This window comes from Trichosurus vulpecula, chromosome 1 (assembly GCF_011100635.1).
Source record: "Trichosurus vulpecula isolate mTriVul1 chromosome 1, mTriVul1.pri, whole genome shotgun sequence".
In the NCBI taxonomy this organism is placed as follows: domain Eukaryota; kingdom Metazoa; phylum Chordata; class Mammalia; order Diprotodontia; family Phalangeridae; genus Trichosurus; species Trichosurus vulpecula.
In genome coordinates this window covers 245595264-245616358 of record NC_050573.1, presented here as the reverse complement: position 1 = coordinate 245616358, position 21095 = coordinate 245595264, and the positions used below count along the sequence as shown (strand labels likewise).

At 36.0% G+C, this 21095-nt stretch overlaps 1 protein-coding gene across 1 annotated transcript in view; it reads left to right on the top strand.

The window, feature by feature from the left end:
* Positions 1-21095, top strand: part of ZNF521 (zinc finger protein 521) — a 310894-nt gene that overhangs the window by 145309 nt on the left and 144490 nt on the right. Inside the window, exon 3 of the mRNA XM_036746234.1 lies at positions 2217-2301. Within this exon, the coding sequence (XP_036602129.1) occupies positions 2217-2301 (85 nt within the window). The remainder of the gene's footprint in view (positions 1-2216; positions 2302-21095) is intronic.

Sequence of the window (21095 nt, the reverse complement as noted above, 5' to 3'; positions counted from 1 at the left end):
AAGGTCACATATCAGGAATAATGCTAGAAGTATGCTAATAAACAATATATAATGTTGGTCATCTGGGAGTAAGAAATATTTTCTAACTAGTTCTAAAGGGAAATAATGTTAAAGAAAAAGGACTGATTGTTATTTATACAACACATGTTGCTCTATACGTCAACATCAAAAGCATCTTGTAAACAGCTCAGCATTATAAATCTTCTGTGATGATTGTCAGGGTTTTAAAAATCTGTGTTAGATTTAGATTCAACACATTCAGTTCATATGCGCCTGCCTTCTGTACAGACAGTGTTAGATTATTCTGTCTCTGGCTGCCTCAGTTGAAAACACACACTACCTACCCCACCCCCAACCACCCAAGCCCTGTGCTTTACAAAGGCTACCATTTACAGTTATAGAAAAATAAATTCTAGAAATTATGTTGATTGGGAAGATTTTTAATTACTAGTGTTTATCATTTTTATCCCTTAGATTTGAAGCCTCATTTCTACATTTAATTTTGTTGAATTTTATAGAATTTTTATCTTTTAAAATTAGCCATATTTGAAGATATAAATTTTTAACTAAATACCTTCGTAGCCAAATTTGCTACAAGTGTTATTATAATTAACATTTTCTTCAATGGTCTCAGAAGAAAGGAGGGATGGTTGATAATTCCATAAGAAGACATGGTATTTGATTATGCCAATATAATTTTCCTCAAGATCTGACAAATTGGAGAAACAGTAAAAGCTGATTTTTAGAAAGGAGGTTCTTTTTTTGTCCATTTGCTTTTTTGATCTCCCAAAAGCTTTTCAATGTAAAACACAATCATGGGTTTGTATGAATTATCAGTTGTGAGTATAATCCATCAATAAATCAATCACGTATAGAATATTGGGGCTAGAAGAGCTCCCTAAGGTCATCTAGCATGACATTCCCCATCCCCCAACCCCCGTTTCCCCTCCCCAGTACATAAACATATACCCTACACAACACACACCGATTTAACAGTTGAGGAAACCATTCATGGAGCTTCTAAGTGCTGTACTGGGATACAAGACAAACAATGAAGCTTTGAAGCCCCGATATCTGAATTCATGGATTTTTCTCTCTACCAATGGGAGAAACACTACTTTGGGGACCCCTGAAACTGAGCTAGCCACTTATTTGTGAAAATTTCATGAAACATCATCTAGATTTTTTTGACCAAGGACTAATATTTATAAATTCCCACCCTTTTTCCGGCCAACTTAACAGTGGTATTACTACTTACTTACTCAATTACTACTTAATTACTCAATTAAATTGAGCTACTAAAAATTGATTTGTAGAATGATTACCTAAAGTTATATTACACTTCTTTATTGTTAGAGAAAAAAGATAATATTTAAGAGATTATTCAGAGAGTAAATGATTTTTCCCCCAGCAGAAGGATATTCTTAAAAAAAATAACCTGGTTAATCTGGATGAGATTTCAGAGTAGGAATAATTTTCCTTTGTGTTCACTAAATGAAATGCCAGAGAAATTCCTTTGTTCTAATTCTGGACTTTCCATTTGCACAGAAATCTTTCATAGGAATCATAGGATTTTAGAGATGACCCAACTCCCTTACTTTACAGATGAAGAAACTGAGGCCCAGAGAAGTTAAACGATTTACTCCAGGTCACACTCATAACAATGGAAAGGGCTAGGGTTCAAGCCCCATATCGTTTAACTCAAAAACATTGCTTTTCTTTAGTACAGTGTACCCCTACCTCTTTTCCTCATATTGTTCTTCCTTTTCTCTCTCTATTCTCCCTCCTCTCTCCCTCTCCCCCCAAAAGGAAAGAGAAAAATAGACGATCCATGATCTCTAGAAGGAAAGTGATATGTCTAATCTTTCATTGTTCCAAGTTTAATTTAACTCCCAAACTCTCCACCTGTGCCTCAGTTTCCATGTTTGAAGCAACTAGAGTGTTAGGTAGTTAGTCTTTGAAAAGGCTCTAAAACTCAGAGACAGAGAAACTAAGCAATTATATAGAAACTCTATTAACAGTATTATATTTGCTTTAGCCTACCTTGGTGAGATTTAAATAGTCTGAAACTGCACTGAAGTTTTGATTTAGCAGCAAATATGCAATTATGATTCCAGGGAATAACCTCAGTTTACCACTCTAAATAGCTAAATGGGAGACAAAAAATTAAGTGGATAATGTTTTTAAGTAAACTTTGTCTATACTTGTTTCCTCAGAAGAAGACCTATCAGTGCATCAAGTGTCAGATGGTTTTCTACAATGAATGGGATATTCAGGTTCATGTTGCAAATCACATGATTGGTGAGTGATGCTCTAAATCTTATTAAAAATAGACTTTTCTCCTACTTGCGTTCATCATTGCCTATATAATTAAACAGAGTTAAGGAGGAATTAATTGTTCAACCTTCAATGATTTACCCAGGCATGACTGATTTTTTTATTCATATTATTAGGCCTGATAAGGCATTAGCATGTTTTATTTTCTGCAAGGGCTAGTTTAGACTTCTGTAGAGGATTATATATCTACTGCCAGTCAAAACACAGGTGATTAACAAATTAAACTTCTAATCATTTTTGCATTATTGAAAACAAACTAACAGGAATGGTTAATGAACTGGATGTTAGCTTTCCATAGAGTTTTAGACAGGTTTTAATTTCAGAAGTTATTATGGTAATGATACTACTGTGTGTTGCTCAAGCATATTTGTACCAAAATCTAAACTGGTGAGTTTTTGTCACTGGGAAACATAAATAATTTGAATGGCTGTGAAAATAGGTTTATATATGCAATTCGAACAGTCTGGAAATGATTGTGAGCATAAAGATCATGTAAAGAATTTTATATTCTTTTTTTTTTCTATCCCCTACCCATCAAATTTTACCCAAATCTTTATAAAATAGTTTGACTAAAGATTCCTGAAATAATGTTGGCCTGGTGATTTTAGGGTTTTTTTTATAAGTTCTGAGATGGGATAAAAAGGAACTCAAGCTTCTTCTATTACTCTTAACGTCCCATTATTCCTTAATTCCCCCAAGGTTACCTAATTTTTTTTTTAATTTGATAAGCACTCAGTAATGGCATTGAGAGTTCTACAAGCCAATTAAACTTTATCAAGCAGATCTTTTGTTTGCTAGTAAAATGACAATTCCTATTATTTTGTACTATTTTGTATTTTTTTTAATTTTATACTGTGAAACAAGATTGAGAGCTATTTATTTTATGCTTGTTTTGTTATATTCTATCATAGCATAAACATTCCGTGATGTGCTACTGCAAAGGGTCACATACCCAATTTTGTGAAATCTTCTATTTTCTCATCAAACTCTGTACTTCTGGAAAAAATGTTCAAAATTTCAAACTAGTTTATAGATGTATTTTTTCAGAAAAATAAGTTTGATGTATATGGAGTCCCAGTTACAGCAAAACACAAACAAAACTCAATACTAAAACAAATAAATGAAAAGAAATATCAATGAATGCTAGCAAGTTGGTCAAAGAGCATTCCTGTTGGATTTACTTTCACAATTTTAGATTTTCAGTACTTAGAAGTGTGTTTTAAAACCTCCTGTTAAATACCTCAAAACTAATAAAAAATAATTAATGATTAAAAAGGAAACTTCTTTCACTCTATGCCCACTTTTACCAGGATTTTCTTGTATTCTAATGTTTTTGCATCACTTTGATAATTTTCCTGTACATAGTAAATAATGGATACTGAGGAATGTCAGAGATACTCAATTGAAATATTTTGTTGGCATCCTTTTCCCATCTGATTTCTCAAAAAGTTTCCTTCTATTTAAACAAATACTAAATCTTTTAATTTTTTGAGTAGGTAAGAAAAATCTTATTTCAAGAGTAACAAGAACCTACTTGTTTCCTTCTTCTCAAATGATAAATAAGAATGTTGTCTTTCATTTGCTGAAACTTCTTTTTGTTTAGAAGGTTGAATGAAGTTTGCTTGTAGAGGAAAAAGCTTTTAATTTCTTGGGTGGTATAGCTGTCATTCACATCAATGTTTTAGGACATTGACATAATAATACATTTATATGCACTTAATATAAAACCTTTATCAGAATAACGTGCCTCATTAAAAGTATAGAGATTTGTACAGCATGCTTTTGATCTGTTGTATTCTACATAAGATTTATTATTTATCCCTTAATGACTCTGCTTAACAAATCCGGTATATTTTACGTCATAAACAGTTAATGCTCTTCTTACACATTTACAACCTAAACTGAATGTTAAGCATAAAGTTGTAAAAGTTTGTTTCCCTAATTTGGGGTTTTTTGATCTTGTGACATTCATTAGATTTACCTGATCTTTCTTTGAAATTTTGTTTATATTTTTTTCTTAACATTTACTTTCTATTCCTTACACCATTATTGTTTTCTCGATACCTTTTCCCCACCCCTGTACAATAGTGTAGTGGATTATATGACCCTGCCATCTCTTAGGATCTGAACTTTTAACAATTCATCCTTCATCAGAGAACTAAATCACATTCATCTTTATGAATTTTCTGTGTTTTCATAATTACAGTGCGTGCTATTTTGAAAATAATTTTAAAAATTAATTCTTTTGTACTTTTAAAACTCAAATAAATAAATATGCATTTAATCGTTCTATTTTCTGACCATACATCTCAGTCCTTAAACTCTGTTTATGTTTCTAATGTTCAGAAAGAAAAAATGCACTATAGGAAGGTGTCACAAAGGCTAAGATATTCTTTTTAAAAATCCCAATGTTATACTTACTCTTTCCAATAAGGCAGCTTGCATTATTTTGTTGGCTAAAATACTTCCATTCAGACTAGGTATTTTTAGGTTGTATATCTCTGTGGTGGTTGTTTTTTGGGGGGAGAGTCTAAATGAAAAATAATCTCAATGAGATATTTAGCAGGGGAAGAGAGATTAGTGACTATGTGAAAAGATTCTTACTCTTTTTTGTTGGTGGCTTCAGGGGTATATAATGTTTTTACATATTTACTCATTCATTTCTGTCATTTTAACAGAAGGGTTTCTGTCACCTAATGGGAAACAAAAAGCTGCAGATGACCCAATGAGATGTAATCTCTATCTTTTGCAACAAAATAATTTATATTAGTTTCCATGCAAAACATACATACTGAAGCAATATCATTCCAGTGGCTCATGTCAAATACCCGCTATGCTTCCATTTAGATTTCTGTAGTCCCAGTCTGCCTCTAGCTATCGGTAGAAGACATTTGTGGAGGAAAAAATGTCAGTGCTTCAACCTGGTTCATAAAAAAGGCTCTGCTTAAGTGCCATTTTGTAGCTAGATGTGGACACATTTTCTGGGCTCCAGAGATAGTTACTCAATGAAAATACGTGAGGGATTTGACTTATGTCTATTACGGAAAAAAATGCCAACTGACCCACCAACATATTTTGACATTGTTTCAGAGCAACCAGACCAGTAACTATTTAGGAGTTTCTTTTCTTCTTTACACATAAAAAAGCTACAAAACACTCTAACACCTTTCCTGGGGAAAGAGACCCTCTTTTGGAGTCTGTGCAGATGAGAAAGATTTTCTTGTATCCCTTTGTTCAGCTCAAGTAGTTTACAGTTGGCATTTGACCTGAGAATGCGGGAAGAAGCAATGTTGGGGATTATGATTTATATGCTTCATTCATTCATACCATCATGCACCTTTCTTTAATTTTCTACTAACATAGTAAACTTGCCTTTTCCTTTCTTTTTTATTATTATTTTTTTTATTAATGTTTCAGAGAAATGTGAATATATGTCCTTAGATTGGATCTTGTATGGGGGGAAAATGGCGCCAAATCCAGGGAGTTCAAATGTGTTTAACCCAGCAAAGGAATTGCCCCATATAAAATTATGAGGCTCAACAGCAGTAATGTAAATTTGTAACTACTCTGAATAAAGTGCTGTTAGGCATGAGATAATGTAAAGAGATGACATTGCCAAGAACTATTTATGAGGAGCTTAATTTTTTCACTCTGATAATTCTTGACCAATAATTACCAGCCTCTAATTATCTATTTTAGTTAGAAAGAAATCTCGATCACTATGGAGGTTGGCATTGCAACTAGCGTATAAATCCCCAAAGAGGTAAATGTGTTCCAAACAGCCACAAACAACTGTCTCATGAAACATAGTGAGCAAATTGCGAGCTGCTGGCGGTGCACAACCAAGCAGCACATTTACCATCGAGGGCTGATCGGCCTGACAGAAAAATGATAAAAAGGAAGAAAAATGCCATCATCTTGGTAGTTCACCTCTGCTAACATGGACTATGGACAGTGAGTGGTGCTGAAGTGGAAAGAGCCACTTCTCCCTCACTCCACCAGAAGTTCTGATAAGTAGGGCAAGGAGGCAAAAGAAAAGGGTGGAAGGAGATTTGGATACAGGCCATTAACTCTAGAATATATTTTGTGACACAACTTTTTCACGGTGGTCTTAATGCTGTTTCATTATGTCTTCCCTTTAATTTGGATGTATGGGGCTTCTTTGTTTGCTTGGAGTTTTTTTTTTTTTTGTTTGTTTGTTTTGTTTTGTTTTTTTGTAATTCCAATTGTGTCAGTTATGAGAGGGAAACCAGCTGTATGAAGAGAATAGGAAAAGCAAGAAACACTGGTTAAGGAAGTCCTGGGATACTTAATGGTGGTGTTTATAGTATCTTCTGTGATCTAATAAATGTATCCACCAGAGAAGGAATATTGGAAATGATGATATCTATCTAATCTATCTCTTTATCAGTAAAGACATATAGATAGGTATCTTTATATATCCATATATAATCTAGCTTTAGCAGCACATATATAGATATCTTTATACAAATATAGCAATAAAGATATGGGTGTTGTTATCAATATAGACATATCTGTATTACAGGGATACAGAGAGATATGAAATCTGTGTCACTTTGCTATGAACATGTTTGGATAGATGGTAACAATGTTCAGACTAGAACTATATCAGCTCTTCTATTTATCAAATGGAGAGGAACATACAATAAGCATGATTTCACCTGTAAATGCCATCACTGATATCAACACAGCAGAAATGCTTCTATCAGTTTGGTGCAGAGAGGTAAAATTTTAGCTTGTTCTTACACCATGTGATTTTGATATATTCTGAAATCTGATGACTTAGATCCCACATGGTATTCTGTTACTCTCATGTGTTATGTGAATGGAATATCAGAAGTAACTCATCTTCATTACACCTTTGTGACCTTAGGTATCACTGCTTTAACTTTACAGTTTAAGTCTTCTTTCCTTTAGGCTAGATTAAAACCAACATTGTGAAATCTGTGGTGGTTTTGGAGCTTTATGTCTTAAGGGGGGAAAAAACCCAAAGACATGGATCTGTTCCTAGGAAGGTGACATGCTACCGATTCCCTTTTGTCTCTGTTATCATTCAACATTTTGAAAAAAGGAATGGAAATTAACCCTGGAAGGGGGCAGGGGGAAAGGAGATAAAAAGTAGGTAGAGGTATTCTGTTCTCAGAGACTCCGGAAAGTTATTATCAGTCTTTGGAGTCTTATGTTTACTTACATTTAGCCCCAATGAAAGAGGTCTGTTAAATCTTAAAAATCAAGCTTAGTCAGACTATTCAGAACACTAAGGCATCATCAGCGTTTGGTGTTAGATATGATGAAATACTGGTTTATTTCATCAAGAGTTGGATTTTTAGAAAGATGAAATCTGCACTGTTTAATGCTAACAGAAAGCTACCCTCGTGTGGGCAATGCTGGCTTATTTGAAAAGCCCATAAAGGGTTTCTACATGGACCATACAAAAGGGATACTTTCTCTTTAATAGCCATCTGTACAGGAGAGATGAGAAGTGGGCCAGGTCATCTCTCCTCAGCTGTCATGATATTAACGTAGGTAATGGAGCAAGCTCTGTGTTCTGCTGGGTGTTGTTTTTCATAGATGTTCATCGATTTACACAGATAATTCTATTTATTTCTTAGAGTTGGTCCAAGTGAACCAGGCAGAATAACAAACACCAAAGCATTTCAAATGACTTTATCTTTGTTTATAATGTAACTTTTGTCTAAAAAAAAATGGTGTCACACCTACTGTGCAGATGGCTGCATGATTTGTAAACCAGCCAAAACATTTAAACAAATGTGTGATCTGGGGATAGATTAAATAAAGGATAAAATGGAGTGTGGACCACAAATTCTAATAATCAGATGATTTTAAGTTGTGTGTAGTGTGGAGAGATGGTAACAGTGATAGTAGGGAAAGCTTGCCAATGACAGCAAGGTGCCTTACAGATCTCAGGATGGAGTCTGTGGCCTAGTAGGCCTCAGTTTGAGAGCCGCACATTTGCTGTACAGCTGGCAGCTCTGTATGGGGACATCAGATAAAACTTATGTAAAATGAAGTGTTATTGCTTAGTATGAAATTGTTCAGAGAGGGAATATGCAGACAGTAACTGAAAACAGAATTCATGGTACCAATGAAGCAGACTGTAAATATGAAGAGGGTTTAATTATCTGCGCAATTTAACAAAAATTCAAGATGTATTCAGAAAGGGCATCTGCAGCTGTAAACATGCCCGAGCAGCGCTGTTCACCAGACTTAAAAGTCCCATTCCGGTTCCTTGTGAGAATCTCTTCTATTCCCAGAACTCCTGAAAGCACGTGTTCCAAAGGAACAGACTGTTTTGCCCTCTATCTCTTATCATGGATCAGATTGACCTTTCAAGAGGTCAAGCCAGATGCATGTGTTCATTCTTCTTCAGCTCTTTAAGAAAATTTGTCCTGATGTATTTCAGGCAAGTCCTATGGAGTTAAAGAGAAATCAGGTTGCTTCTCCAGCTAAGATCCTTTTTTGTGTGGCTGTTTTGGATCTGTCCTTTTCAGCTCTGATGGGCAAAGATAAAATAAGGCAAAAGGTTAGCATTGGCTCTATGTTAAAAGCCCCCAGCAAAGACTCTTAGACATTCCTTTTATTTTAATGTCCTTTAAGGTTGTGGACTCTGGCCAAGTCCACGTTCAAAGATTCAGTTTCTTACTCATTGATTTTTAGGCCAGTTCTTTTGTGACTATTTCAGATTAATGTGGTTGCTATTCAGTTTTATTGCATGCCAACAGACTCACCTCAGCACTGCACAGAGGTCCGGGAAGAAGTGTGTCTACCGCAAGGATCACAATTGACGCCATGTGACATAGGTATCTATAAGGATGAGGATTGAGTGGGTGATAGCGTTCTCACCTTCGACTTCACGCGGAAAGTGTGCTAAGTGTGTCAGCTGCTCAAATACATGTTTGATATGCTTGTTATCATGTCTGACTATCTAGTGCATGTTTGAGAGCCTTGGAAGAGGAGACCATGAGATTTTTTTTTAAGCACAGTCAAATGTCTATCTCCTCCTAGACTCAATTTCCCCAGGTCCAGTTCACAAACACAAAAGAAAATCCCTCTAGTGACCTTCCCCCACCCCTCCCCCACCCCCCCAGGTTATTTCCTGGTTTCAGTGCCATCAGCAGCAGTGTACAAAACAAAAGAAGGCAATATGGAGAGTGGGTGTGGAACTTCAGCTGCTCATATTGTTGCATTTGGTGAGCTGACGGGGTTTCGTAGGTCACCTTTAGAATTATGCCTATGACAGCAGTAGCTACCTGCCAAGATTGCAAGGTATCTCACAGCTCTCAGGATGGCGCCTGTGGCCCGGTAGGCCTCAGTTGGAGGGGTACACATTTGCTGTACAGCTGGCGGCACTGTATGGGGCAGCAGTGTGGGCTGTTAGGGAGCTGGAAAGGAGACAAGCATGAAATTTCTTCTAACCCCAACTCTGTTTTTCTGTACTGTTGGCTGCTTCTCAGTTCCTTGACAAAAAAACCAATCAGGCACCCTTTAATCCGCCTGTGATTACCAGTGGTATAAAAAGAGAAGCATAATGAGGAAAAATGCCTCGTTTTGTTGCCTTCAAAAGCCAACAAATTGGAGTTAACTTGACAGGAAGTGGCTTAATAATTAGATTATTTATTTATTCCTGACACATATCCCCCTGTTACTAGTCTCAGGAGACCCTGTAGATGGTACGATTTTCAAGCTGCCATTACTTCGCTGTCTTCTGTGAACAAAGAAGCTACTGTCTATCAGTCAATTAAATGCACTCTTTAAGCAGGGGCTGAGAAGTCCTCATTGGAGAGAGCCCTGGGACATTGTGGCTGATGATTCCTTTCTCTGTACTGTACATCACACTCTCAACTAAGGTCCCCACAGAGATGGAATAAAGTCATGCATTAAAATATCACTTGTTGATTTGTTTGCTAATGAAGAGCCATTGAAATGTTTGTGTATTTCTATGGCAAAATTGTTGATAAAAAGGACTACTTGCTTGCATATCTTAGTTCATCTGCTCTGAGTGCTTATTTAAGAATTACTAAAATTAAAGTCAACAAACAACAGAATAAAAAACCCACAGATGGATAATAGGAGTTTACTTGTTATTTCCATCAAATTAAATGAAACAGGGCTGGGGAAAAAAATAACAACAACAGCCAGAGGAATAATGGCATCTCAGCCCCATCTCTGGCATTGCCATTATCCTAACAACACTTTAAAAAAAATAATAATAACGTAAGCCATTTAGGGCTATCTGAAACCTGTACTCTTTTAATGGAAGGATTTTTTAAAATGACTTTATTTAGAGAAATGGCTTGCACATATTTGAAAATTGCCCTTTAAGAATGTATGCTGTTTCTGTAAATCATTATCTTTTTACAAGTATTCGGACTCTGAACATTTAAAGAAGTTTTCAGTATAGCATAGTGGATTTTTTTTTCTTTCTTCGGTATACGGAAAATGAGTAGAACATTCTGCAAATCAGAGAATGAAAGTGCATAACCACATGAAGGCTTGTGGAGAGTTGACTCTTCCCCTACCACACACTCACTTTCTAATATTTTCCCCCTTTCCTGATGTACCACCCGTTCTTGTGGCTTTTCAGATGTTCAAGTTCAGTATTTACCTACTCTTCATTCATTCATTCATTCATTCAACAAACTTATTGAGTGCCAACTATTTGTACTACGTATTAAGCACCAGTTCCTTGGGCCTCCCTGAACTTCAAATATAGAAATTCCTGAAAGCCCAAATCCCAATCTCTGTAAGTAGAGCTCTTTGTAGACCTTAAAGCACTGTATAAATGTGAACTATATGACAGTCATTGCTATCATTGTTATACAATAGCTCAAATGACTGATTAATTGCTATCGTATCTTAAGACATTATCCAGTTCTGAGGCTGCATAGTTATAGCCTGATCTGTGTACAAGAGAACTCAGGTAATGTTAGGATGATTCTGTAATGAAATATTGAACCAAAGCATGGGCATTTACACGGATGGATTCTGAATCTAAATGAAAGCCATAGAACTCTAAAAAGGTATCTTCCCTTTATCACGTCCCTATCCCTAGACTTTCCAAAGGGCAATCAGTGCTGGATTTCTTACTTCTGTAAACCTGACAACAGGCCAAAGTGAATTAATTGGAGCCAGCATCACATTGGTGTGTTTCTTATTCCTATCCTGTTATTCCAAGTCATTTTGTTAGAAAAAGCTTAGATACTCGGAGGTGTTCTATAATAGAAAATGAATTCGAAACTCTTTCATTAATTGGTGATTAATACATTTCAGGATTAGTTTAAGCAAGGCCCTACCTCCTGCCCAGTCAAGTATGTTCTGGTTAATATCCAATTATCTGCACCTTCGTAGTTATTATGTCTTAATATTTCGGATATGATAACCAGAAACTTGAGAGTAATGCTAATGAGGAGCATAGAGCAGGAATTAACCAATGACATACTCAATGATCCTTGGTGAGAAAAGAATCTGCTCTTCCCCTTAACACCCTGGTGCTGGTATCTTCTGTGCACTGGATGAAAAGTAGGACTTTGAACTCTGATAGATAGGAATTGGTAAATGAATCTTTTTCTTCTGTTAAATGATATTTAGATCAGTTAGTTTTGGTACAGTTGAGCATAAATCTTGTTTTCCTTTATTGTTGGGGAAATAAGAGGAGGATAAAGGGGAATTGTTCCCTATTTTCCAATAATGCAAGTGGTTATCTTTGGTATCTTTTTTTTTAATCTCTATTTGAAAACCAACAATGGTGTTATTGAGATTTCTTGTTTGTTTTAGCTTACAAGAAACTCCCTCCTTCCTACCTTCTTTCCTTTCTTTCCACCTACCCCTCCCCCTTCCCCTGCCCCGCACACACCATACATACATACCACACCTTTATTTCAATTTCTTACAGGTTATTTGAATTTGGAAGAATCCGAATTGAAGGTGGCCTCTTTAACTGGGCTCTTAAGGCAGTGCCTGCTCTGGGTAGGTGTGTGCTGCTTGCTGCAAACCATGTAGCTTTAAATAGTATGCCTTGTACATTACCCCCTTTCTATGCTGTATTGTAATGAAGCCACATCAGTAAATTGCAGTGAAGGGTGATTGTTGCACAGGGATGACTACTACACCTTGGGGTCCATTTGCACCAGATTATTCTTTTTATTGTTATTATTGCTTCCCAGCTTCTTTACTCTCTTGCTGCCGAACTTGCTGTTGGCCACCAATGCAGCACAGAGGGGATCTTTAGGAACATTGTGGACCTCATTTTTCCTCTTAGGTACACACCAATCACAGTTCAATTCCAAACCCAGGTATCCTGGGCGGCTTTTTATTGATGCCACTTTGGTTTGTTGACTGGGAGCATGGTGTTCCTCATCATCAGCTTCTTAGAAGAATGAATTTGCAGTGAGCAAAAAGGGACAGGCCTCTCTTCCCAAATATTTCTGCATGGGAGACGCTGTGAACTGAGGGCAGAAGCGATAAGATGTTGTGCCCCTCTTCTTTCTCCTTGCCCCTCCATATTCAGTCATCCACAAAAGGGAAAATAGATAGGATTACTACTTTAGAAACATATTTATGTCTTCAGCTCTTTCTTCGATTTCTTCCATGTGTACTACATTAATGTTACCTTTCAGACACAGATAAAGGCATTGTGGTTACTGTATATGTTTTAGTGGTTTTCCATGTTTACCTGTGAAAGAGCCGATTTCCCTTCCCCCTAACCACTGCTTTAACCCAATAACTAATTGGGAAGCCATATATATTTAATATCAGAATCCTCTGCCCCAATTTAATATCTTCATCAACAAGATTTTCTTTGAGCCTAGGGATGTTTATACATGAGTTTTTCTTGAGTATTAATCTCTTTTCTTTTGTCATCAGTTTAGGACCCTTGTCCTTGTTTTTTTTTTTCAGATTGTTATGCAGCTGTTTTTGTTTTAATACAAGCTACTGTGCAGCATTCAAACAGAAATCTAGAATTAGAACTGACACACCTTCAATTGAACTATCAAGTCTTTTAAAACTGCTTGGCCAGTGACGCCAGTCCCACGCTATTCGGCCGTACACACTTCCGATTGTGGGCCAAAGAGCATTGATTTTTAGCTGTCATTTCTAGTGCACGCACTGTAGAATTGAAATTTAAACCTTAATCCACTCTGTAATGCAATTAATTTTTAATGTGCAGTAATACTAATTGAAATAGCCTGAATTTAGTAAGTCACCACAAGACATTTTCAGAAGCAAGAGTCTCCACTGAGAACTGAGGGGGACGGATCATCATCGTTGCAGTGTTTACAGAATAAATGCTTGCTCTATCAGGCTATCCAGTGGAAAGGAACCTTTCTTTAAATTAGGCTGTATCATTATGTCTCTTTGTGGATTGAAATGTCTTTTCAGTGAGTTTCTACTGCCCATCCTTGGGTTGAATTATTATGATTCCCTGCTTCAAGTAATCAGTTAAACAGAAGAATTTTGCTGTGATGTGCACAGAAGAAAATATAGAAACATACACACCTATGTACATCCATGTGTATTATATACATATACATAAGTCTGTGAATGGACATAAATTAAACCAGCTGTCCACAATGTCAAGGTCAGAAGCAACAGTCTAAACATGTAGTGAATAGTTTCATTAGGAACTATGTACTTGGTGGCTTATACTTGGTTGTGGGGTGGGCCTTACCTAATGGTTGTATTTCAGTTGGCACATTTCAGTGAATCTAAATTCTTGTGAACTATTCATACACCTGGCTTGCCTTGTAATATTATTTTTTATTTCAGAGCTTTTTTTCCATATTTTTTCAAAATGGCCTTTTGAACGTTTGGAAGTTTTGTTCCCCCAAACCACAGTAAAGCAAATTTTGCGCCATAAAACCACATAGGTTTTCAGTCATTTCTCTACTAAAAAGGTTCTCTAACCACATTTATCTGCTAGCAAATGAGTACTTTTTAAAATGCATCAGTTCTGCTGATGAATGAGCTTGCAGAGTGTTCAAAACGAGCACCAGCATTAAGTGAAAAAAAAATGGCAAGCACTGTATATCATCCTTTCACGGCTTTCACATTATAGTGTTTAATAAGCCGATAGTGCTGTTAAATATTTAGCAAAGACTCCCTCAAAACCCTGCCATAGATTCAAATGGGATTTTAAGACATTTTTTTTTTGCAGCACATAAGTAAAAATGATGTTGGATTACTTAGAACAGTTGTAGTGTGGCATATTTTCTAAATGAAGTGTGGGTAACATGGCACAAATGAGTTCAGCAGATTTTACACCCACAAAACACCTAAATCAATTCCTGTTTTTAGGTTCAGACTGGTTCTTGTGTTGTCACTACTTTGTCAAAGGGCCAGGGGGGATTACTTGCACAGCCTACTAAAATGGTATCATGGTATATAAAGGGGGAAATAATAAGACATATTTTGGTGTTTTAAGCTCTGAGCATCAAAATGACTTTAAAATAGAATTGCTTTCCCCCTTTGGTGGGCAAGAGTATAGGGTGGGTCATATTGGGAGTGGATAGAAATCGGTTTATAGCCCATTCAAGGGTTGATATCTTAAATCAAATTGTGATGGAGTTCTTTACGTTTCTTCCATATTTATTGAATGTATAATATGACAGGTACTGCCAATATTCAGTCAAGATTAAGGACTACCATCTACTTATTTGATAAAATACTATCCATAGTTGGCACATAGTAGGTATTTAATAAGTGTCTTTTACAAATTCATTTGTAATTTATATATTTTATATATATAAATCCTTAATAATTTTTATAATAATAGGTATCAGCTTAAACAACATTTTTTCTAAATAAAATCAAATATTCATGTCTAAGAGCCATAGAGAAAAGTATTACCGGGAAATAGGATTTTAATATCATTCCTACCATCATATTTTTGGTTTGGGATTGACATTTAAACCTCTCAACATTTAATATTACTTTTAGTTTTGAAAGTATAAAGATAAAGGCCAATGGTTTTGTTCAGATTTATATGTAGCACATGTTTTTTTTTTTTTGCTATAAGAGACTATTTGTTAGCATCTAATTTTCATTCTGTTTTATATGCAGCCAGTGACCACAGCTTCCCTTCAAACTGCACAGAGACACATCTCATCTGCAAAACAGGGCTTACTGATCTTATTTACTATTTGTATTCTGGTAAGAAGAGAAAGTAGGATTTATTATGATTGGGGGAAAAATACATATTGCTTTGAGTTTGTGTGTCTCTGTACCATATTTTCATATACACGTGGAGAATTTAATATGAAAGAATGCATAAGAAAGACACGTGGCATGATGTGTGTGTCTATTCAGTGAAAGAGAGAGGAAGGAGAAAGGGAGAGCAGTATAGAGGGGTATGGTATAGGCAGAGGTATACTTAATATGCATAGCTTGATGTATGTTGACCTCAGGTTATAAGAGTAGAAAATCCCATTTTCCAGCTTGTTTCAAATGTAGTAAAAATGCTGCTTCAGTTGCTTTATGCTACTCACATTGGGAAAGGTGCTTATACTGTGATAATTATCATCAAGGAATATTAATGCGTTCAGCATTTGTAACCCAAAAACTCATTATAGCTTAAGCTGTGCATCATCTGTGAAGAGAGAACTTTGCCAGAATTCACTCTTCACAGGGGTTGCCTCCCGCTTGCGGTGGAGTGGTCAGAGTATTGTAAGAGGTCACTTAGGCTATTTTTGAAAGCTGAAGTTTTGCAATTTTTGAATCACTACCTTCTGTCTAAATAGCTTATCATTCTTGCCTCAAAATGTGCTCCTTTTAATGGAATGCATGATGAAGTGCAAAAAAATAAAAGATAACTGTATCATTTGAGTATATGAGAGGGTTGGCCTAGAAATCCCATATCAAGATAATAACAGTTTCAGGGTCTTTTCTCCTGTCATTGAGCAATAGGTTTCATATGCACAACTTTCAGTAATGTAGATGCCCTTGGGTTTCAGATGGAAGCACCCCTACCAGGAATCCACTTCATAGCCCTTTGGCTAGAAATGGTTTCAATAAGACTTCAGAGCCCATTTTCCTTTGTCAGTATTAATTTCCACTATCCATTGTGTGCAATCAGGTGAGCACAAGCTAGTCCTGGGACAATTTGCCCCAAACAATAACTATCTGATAAATAAATATTTGTTTAATTTTAAAAGTCTTCCTATTTATTGTGATGTTGGGGATAATAGCAGTATTTTACAGCATTTCTAGATAGGTTAAAATTAGATCGCTTAATGGGACAGACAGACCTGATTGGTTAATTCTGCAGTTAATTAATTTGACTTCCAAAAGAATGTTGTGCTTTTATCCGTGCTAATCCAAACAGTTGAAACAAAAGTGCACGTGTATGTGTGTGTATGTCTATGTTGTTTTTATGTGATTAAATCATACCATTTTTCTCCCTCTGATCCATTGCTTGTCATCTCCCATAAGTAATATTTCTGTATGGTGTATGTTATAGCTTATGTTATGCTTGCCAGAGAACACTAATACTCTGTTCTATCAGGCTCTCTTGCTTTGGAGCACTGCTGTGCTTCTGAGGTCAGATTGTGAACCTGGCCTTGCTCCTGAGAGGACTAGAAAAATCTGTTTCATAACTTTCCATAGACCTAAGAGAAGAGTCAGAAGAAAAAACACGAAACCTATAGGCCCAGTTTAGATCAGCTGTGAGCTTGGGATTCATTGAACAGGAACACTTGCTGTTACTCCAGTTTTCTTACCATAAGGGGTCACTGGTGGTGATACAAGCTCAGTAATGACAGAGGGCTTTGGGGGATCAGGTAATCATTCAAATAGCCCAATAGACACAGACACACAAGTATCTGAGTTGATAATCTGGGGTAAACTTGAAGAAACAGGAACTTACTTGATTGTTAAAATCACTTACAGGAAAGAATAAGAATAGGAAGAATGAGCACGCTGAATTCGGTGAAGATATTGCAGGCTTGTTCCACTGAAAGCAATTTGTTTCTCTAATGGGACACAGCCTTTATTTTATGCAGCAGAGCACTAATGCTACAAAATGGATGGATGTCCTGAACCAGAGACAGATTCTCAATAGTTTTGAGCTGGAATACTGACAGAATGGTTTGGGAGATACAGTGGTGGCACATCCTCCGTGTGGAGGTAAACTTAATAATCTTTATGAATTTTGAGTAACTCATAACTCCACTCCTCTGCCAAAGAAACATTATGAAAAGATTGCTTTTAAATCCTTCTGCTGTTCTCCGTACTTGTGATAGATGCCCTCCTCTTTACCTTGAGGCGTTGGAAATGAATGTGTGTTTTTGGAGAGAGATAAGAATGTAGACTTTAGAAGGAGCAAATTGCATTTTCATGTTTAAGTTCACTATTTGCACTTGATATGGCAAAATCCAAATGTGAAGGATTGCTTTCGACGTTATTTCTGTGTCTTCTCTATTCCAAGACCTCTCTGCCTTATTATGCTAAAATGGACCATCACATGTGATCAGTGTGATGCTGAATGCCTGGAAATAATGTAAGAATGCCACCTATGACCAAGCTGTATTCAGATTCCTCTAACTTCCTCAGTTCTGATTAATCATTCGGAAAGAAGGAAACAAATTTGGAGTGGGGAGGACTCCCCCGCAACATAATCATCCCATTTTATCTTATTTCCTTACCAAAAAAGGAATGTTTTAGTTTTTATTTCTCATTGAAATTATATTCTTTCTCACTGCCACATATGTGTATGTATATCATGTATGTATATATATACACATATACACACATTTTATATATATGTATACACATACATATATAATCTTACAAATAAATATGGATCATTATTGATTAAAATTTAAAATTCATAATTTCCTTTAAAACCTTAAGTTATTTGAATAATTTCTAAACTCTAATCTAAATTCTCTCCAAACAAGGTTTTGTCTTTTGTCTTTTCTTTAAGAGCCTTTAGAAGAAAAGAAAGCATTGTAGATCTTTTCCTCTGGCAGGGTGGGTGTGGCAGGGAGGGGTGTTTGTTATTTGTATGATTCTTCCATCAGTCACCATCCATTCCCATCAAAGAATAACAGAGACAGAATATCAGTAAAATGAAAACCAAGGCATTTATATTGTATCCTGATGTTTGAAAAAAGATAGTGGAAGAAAACATTCTTTGGCTTGTCTCCCTTTTTACATGTAATTGCTGCTTCATTAGGACTTGGGAGAGTTTCCTGTGGTATAATTTAATCAAATGGTTCAGAATGACAAACATGTACACTTTGAATTCCTTAAGTTCAGAATTTGAAACAAGATTTTCCTCAAACCTTTAAACAAAAATTTATAAAGCTCATTTTTAAAATGCTGGTTAGATTAAGTCATTCTTTACACTTAATTAACAGTTACAGATTAGTAAAAGGCCATGTATGTGGTATATTAGCAAGAATCACAAAAAGTTCACTACAGAGGATATAACTATTATTTACTTATCTGTGAAGCCCACTTCTCCTATTTGTGTGTGCACCTATATTCTTGAAGTATTTCAAAAAAAATTTGAGATCATAGAATCATAAGTTTAGAGCTTAAAAGAGTTTTTAGAAATTGTCTAGTCCAACTTTCTACCAGTGAGGAAGCAGGAATCCATAGAAGTTGTATCTTGGCCAGATTCAAGAGCTAGGAAGTATCAGACTGGAGATATAGATCTAGGTTCTCTGAGTCCAAATTCTGCACTCTTTCCACTGTACCATGCTTAATGTTTGACTTTTATTTTCAGTTATTAGGTTAGGGGTTTTTTTTTTATTGTAACCCTTTGAAGGTATCATCATCCAGTCAACAAAAATTTAAAAAATTAAAAATTTTAATTTTGAAGGAATATCCTCCAAAGGATCTATCCTATTTTTTTAATCCTCTGAGTAAAAACATCTATTCTTCTGAACTTTCTTAATGCTGATTATTTGAAACTTTAGGAATGGCTTTTACTGATTTAAGATGCTGTAGTTCTTGTTGGGGTGGGGGAGAAGTCCCTATTTAATGGTAGAATTTAGTACAAACTGCATGAAGTGAATGCCTAAGGACATGAAAAGGATCATGGAATCATAAAATTAAAGCTAGAAGGAAGCTTAGAAACCTACCTTAAATCTCCTCATTTTGCCTCGGAATAAACAAAGTCTAGGAGAATAGTGTCACACAGGTAGTACTAACAAGGTAAGAAGGATCTGAACTTCTGACTCCATGTGTTATCATTACCATAAGATCTAGAGCGGGGAGAATACTTTGAGGTCCTCTTGCCTAAGCACTCATTTTACTATTGGAGAAGTAGCTGAGGCCTAAAAGGTGAAATCACTTCCTCAAGGTCACACAGGGAGAAGTCAGGAGCAGAGTGGGAACCCATATCCTCTGACTCCAGGGCTCTCTCTGTGAGAGGACAGGGTTTCCATCACCATGACTAGGAATGTATAGTACAAGTGAAAACCTCATATTTGCTAAATAGCAAGTGGTCCTGTACTTATCTTTTTGAAAGGTGAGCTAATAGATTTAAAAGATAGCAGGATTGCCCTGAATGATGCTGAAAATACAAAATTAAACACCCTGCAGGTATGTGAAAACAAATGCAACACTTTTGTTGTTTTGTTGGTGGCCTTCAGACTCTTCACAACCCCATTTGGGGTTCTCTGAGCAAAGATACTTTAGTAGTTTGCCATTTCCTTCTCCAGCTCATTTTATAGATGGAGAAACTGAGGCAACACTCCTATACATGTGCATGTGGACGCGCACACACATACACAATTCTAAAAACACGAAAAGGTCTTATCTCTTTTCCAGAAGCAAAATATGGCCTGGAAACACCCAACATTTTTAGGTGGTCCTAATTGTATATTCTCATACATGCATCATTTATAAGCAAAATTGTAGGGAGAGGAATGACTTTATTTCATATTTATTTAAAGATGCAAAGGAAGCTGAAATAATATGATGCCATTTGATAATACAATCAATGAAGTTCAGGACAGTTGATTTTTGTTACCCAATCCTTTTCTGAATGAATGATACAAACACTGTTAGAGGAGTGATAAAGAAAAGCAACCTTTCTGTTATTGTGGTTTTAGACTTTTCATATGTTCTCTTGTGGTAGGCTGAGTGAATGGAAACAGGTTCTAAATTGCAGTCACACGACCAGGGTAAAACTGTGCAGGTTTCCTCCACAAATCCACCAGGAGCAATGTGGCCAGTAAAATGAAAGTGCCATCTGGGTGACGATATGATGTCACTGCCAACGCTTCATTGGTGCTGGTAGTAAGCTTAAAATTATGATGATGCATCCATGTTTTATAAGCATTCTTTCCATTGGAGATGCTAAACTGATTTTAATTTTTATTGCAGATGATATTTTGCTGAGCTAAAAAAAAAAAGGCTGGGCATACAGTGAATATAGGCCCTTCTGATATCATTTGGTATTATTTGTTTTTTACCATCCAAAAGCAATCTTATCTACCAGATGATCAGGCAGACAGCAAAGCTTCTCAACTGATGAACAATATAACCAAATGAAAAAGTTTGCACAGATCTAAGTGTGAATTACCTAGGGATTCCTTTTGTGGCATGTTTTATTTTAAGCTTCATTTTAATTACATTAAGGGCTGTGATGTGGAAGGTCACTCGAATTTTTTTTTCCCCACCTAAGTCAAGTTTGCTTTGACAGCAGATTTATAATAATAGCTAACATTTCTATGTGCCAGACACCTTGCTAAGTGTTTTACAATGAT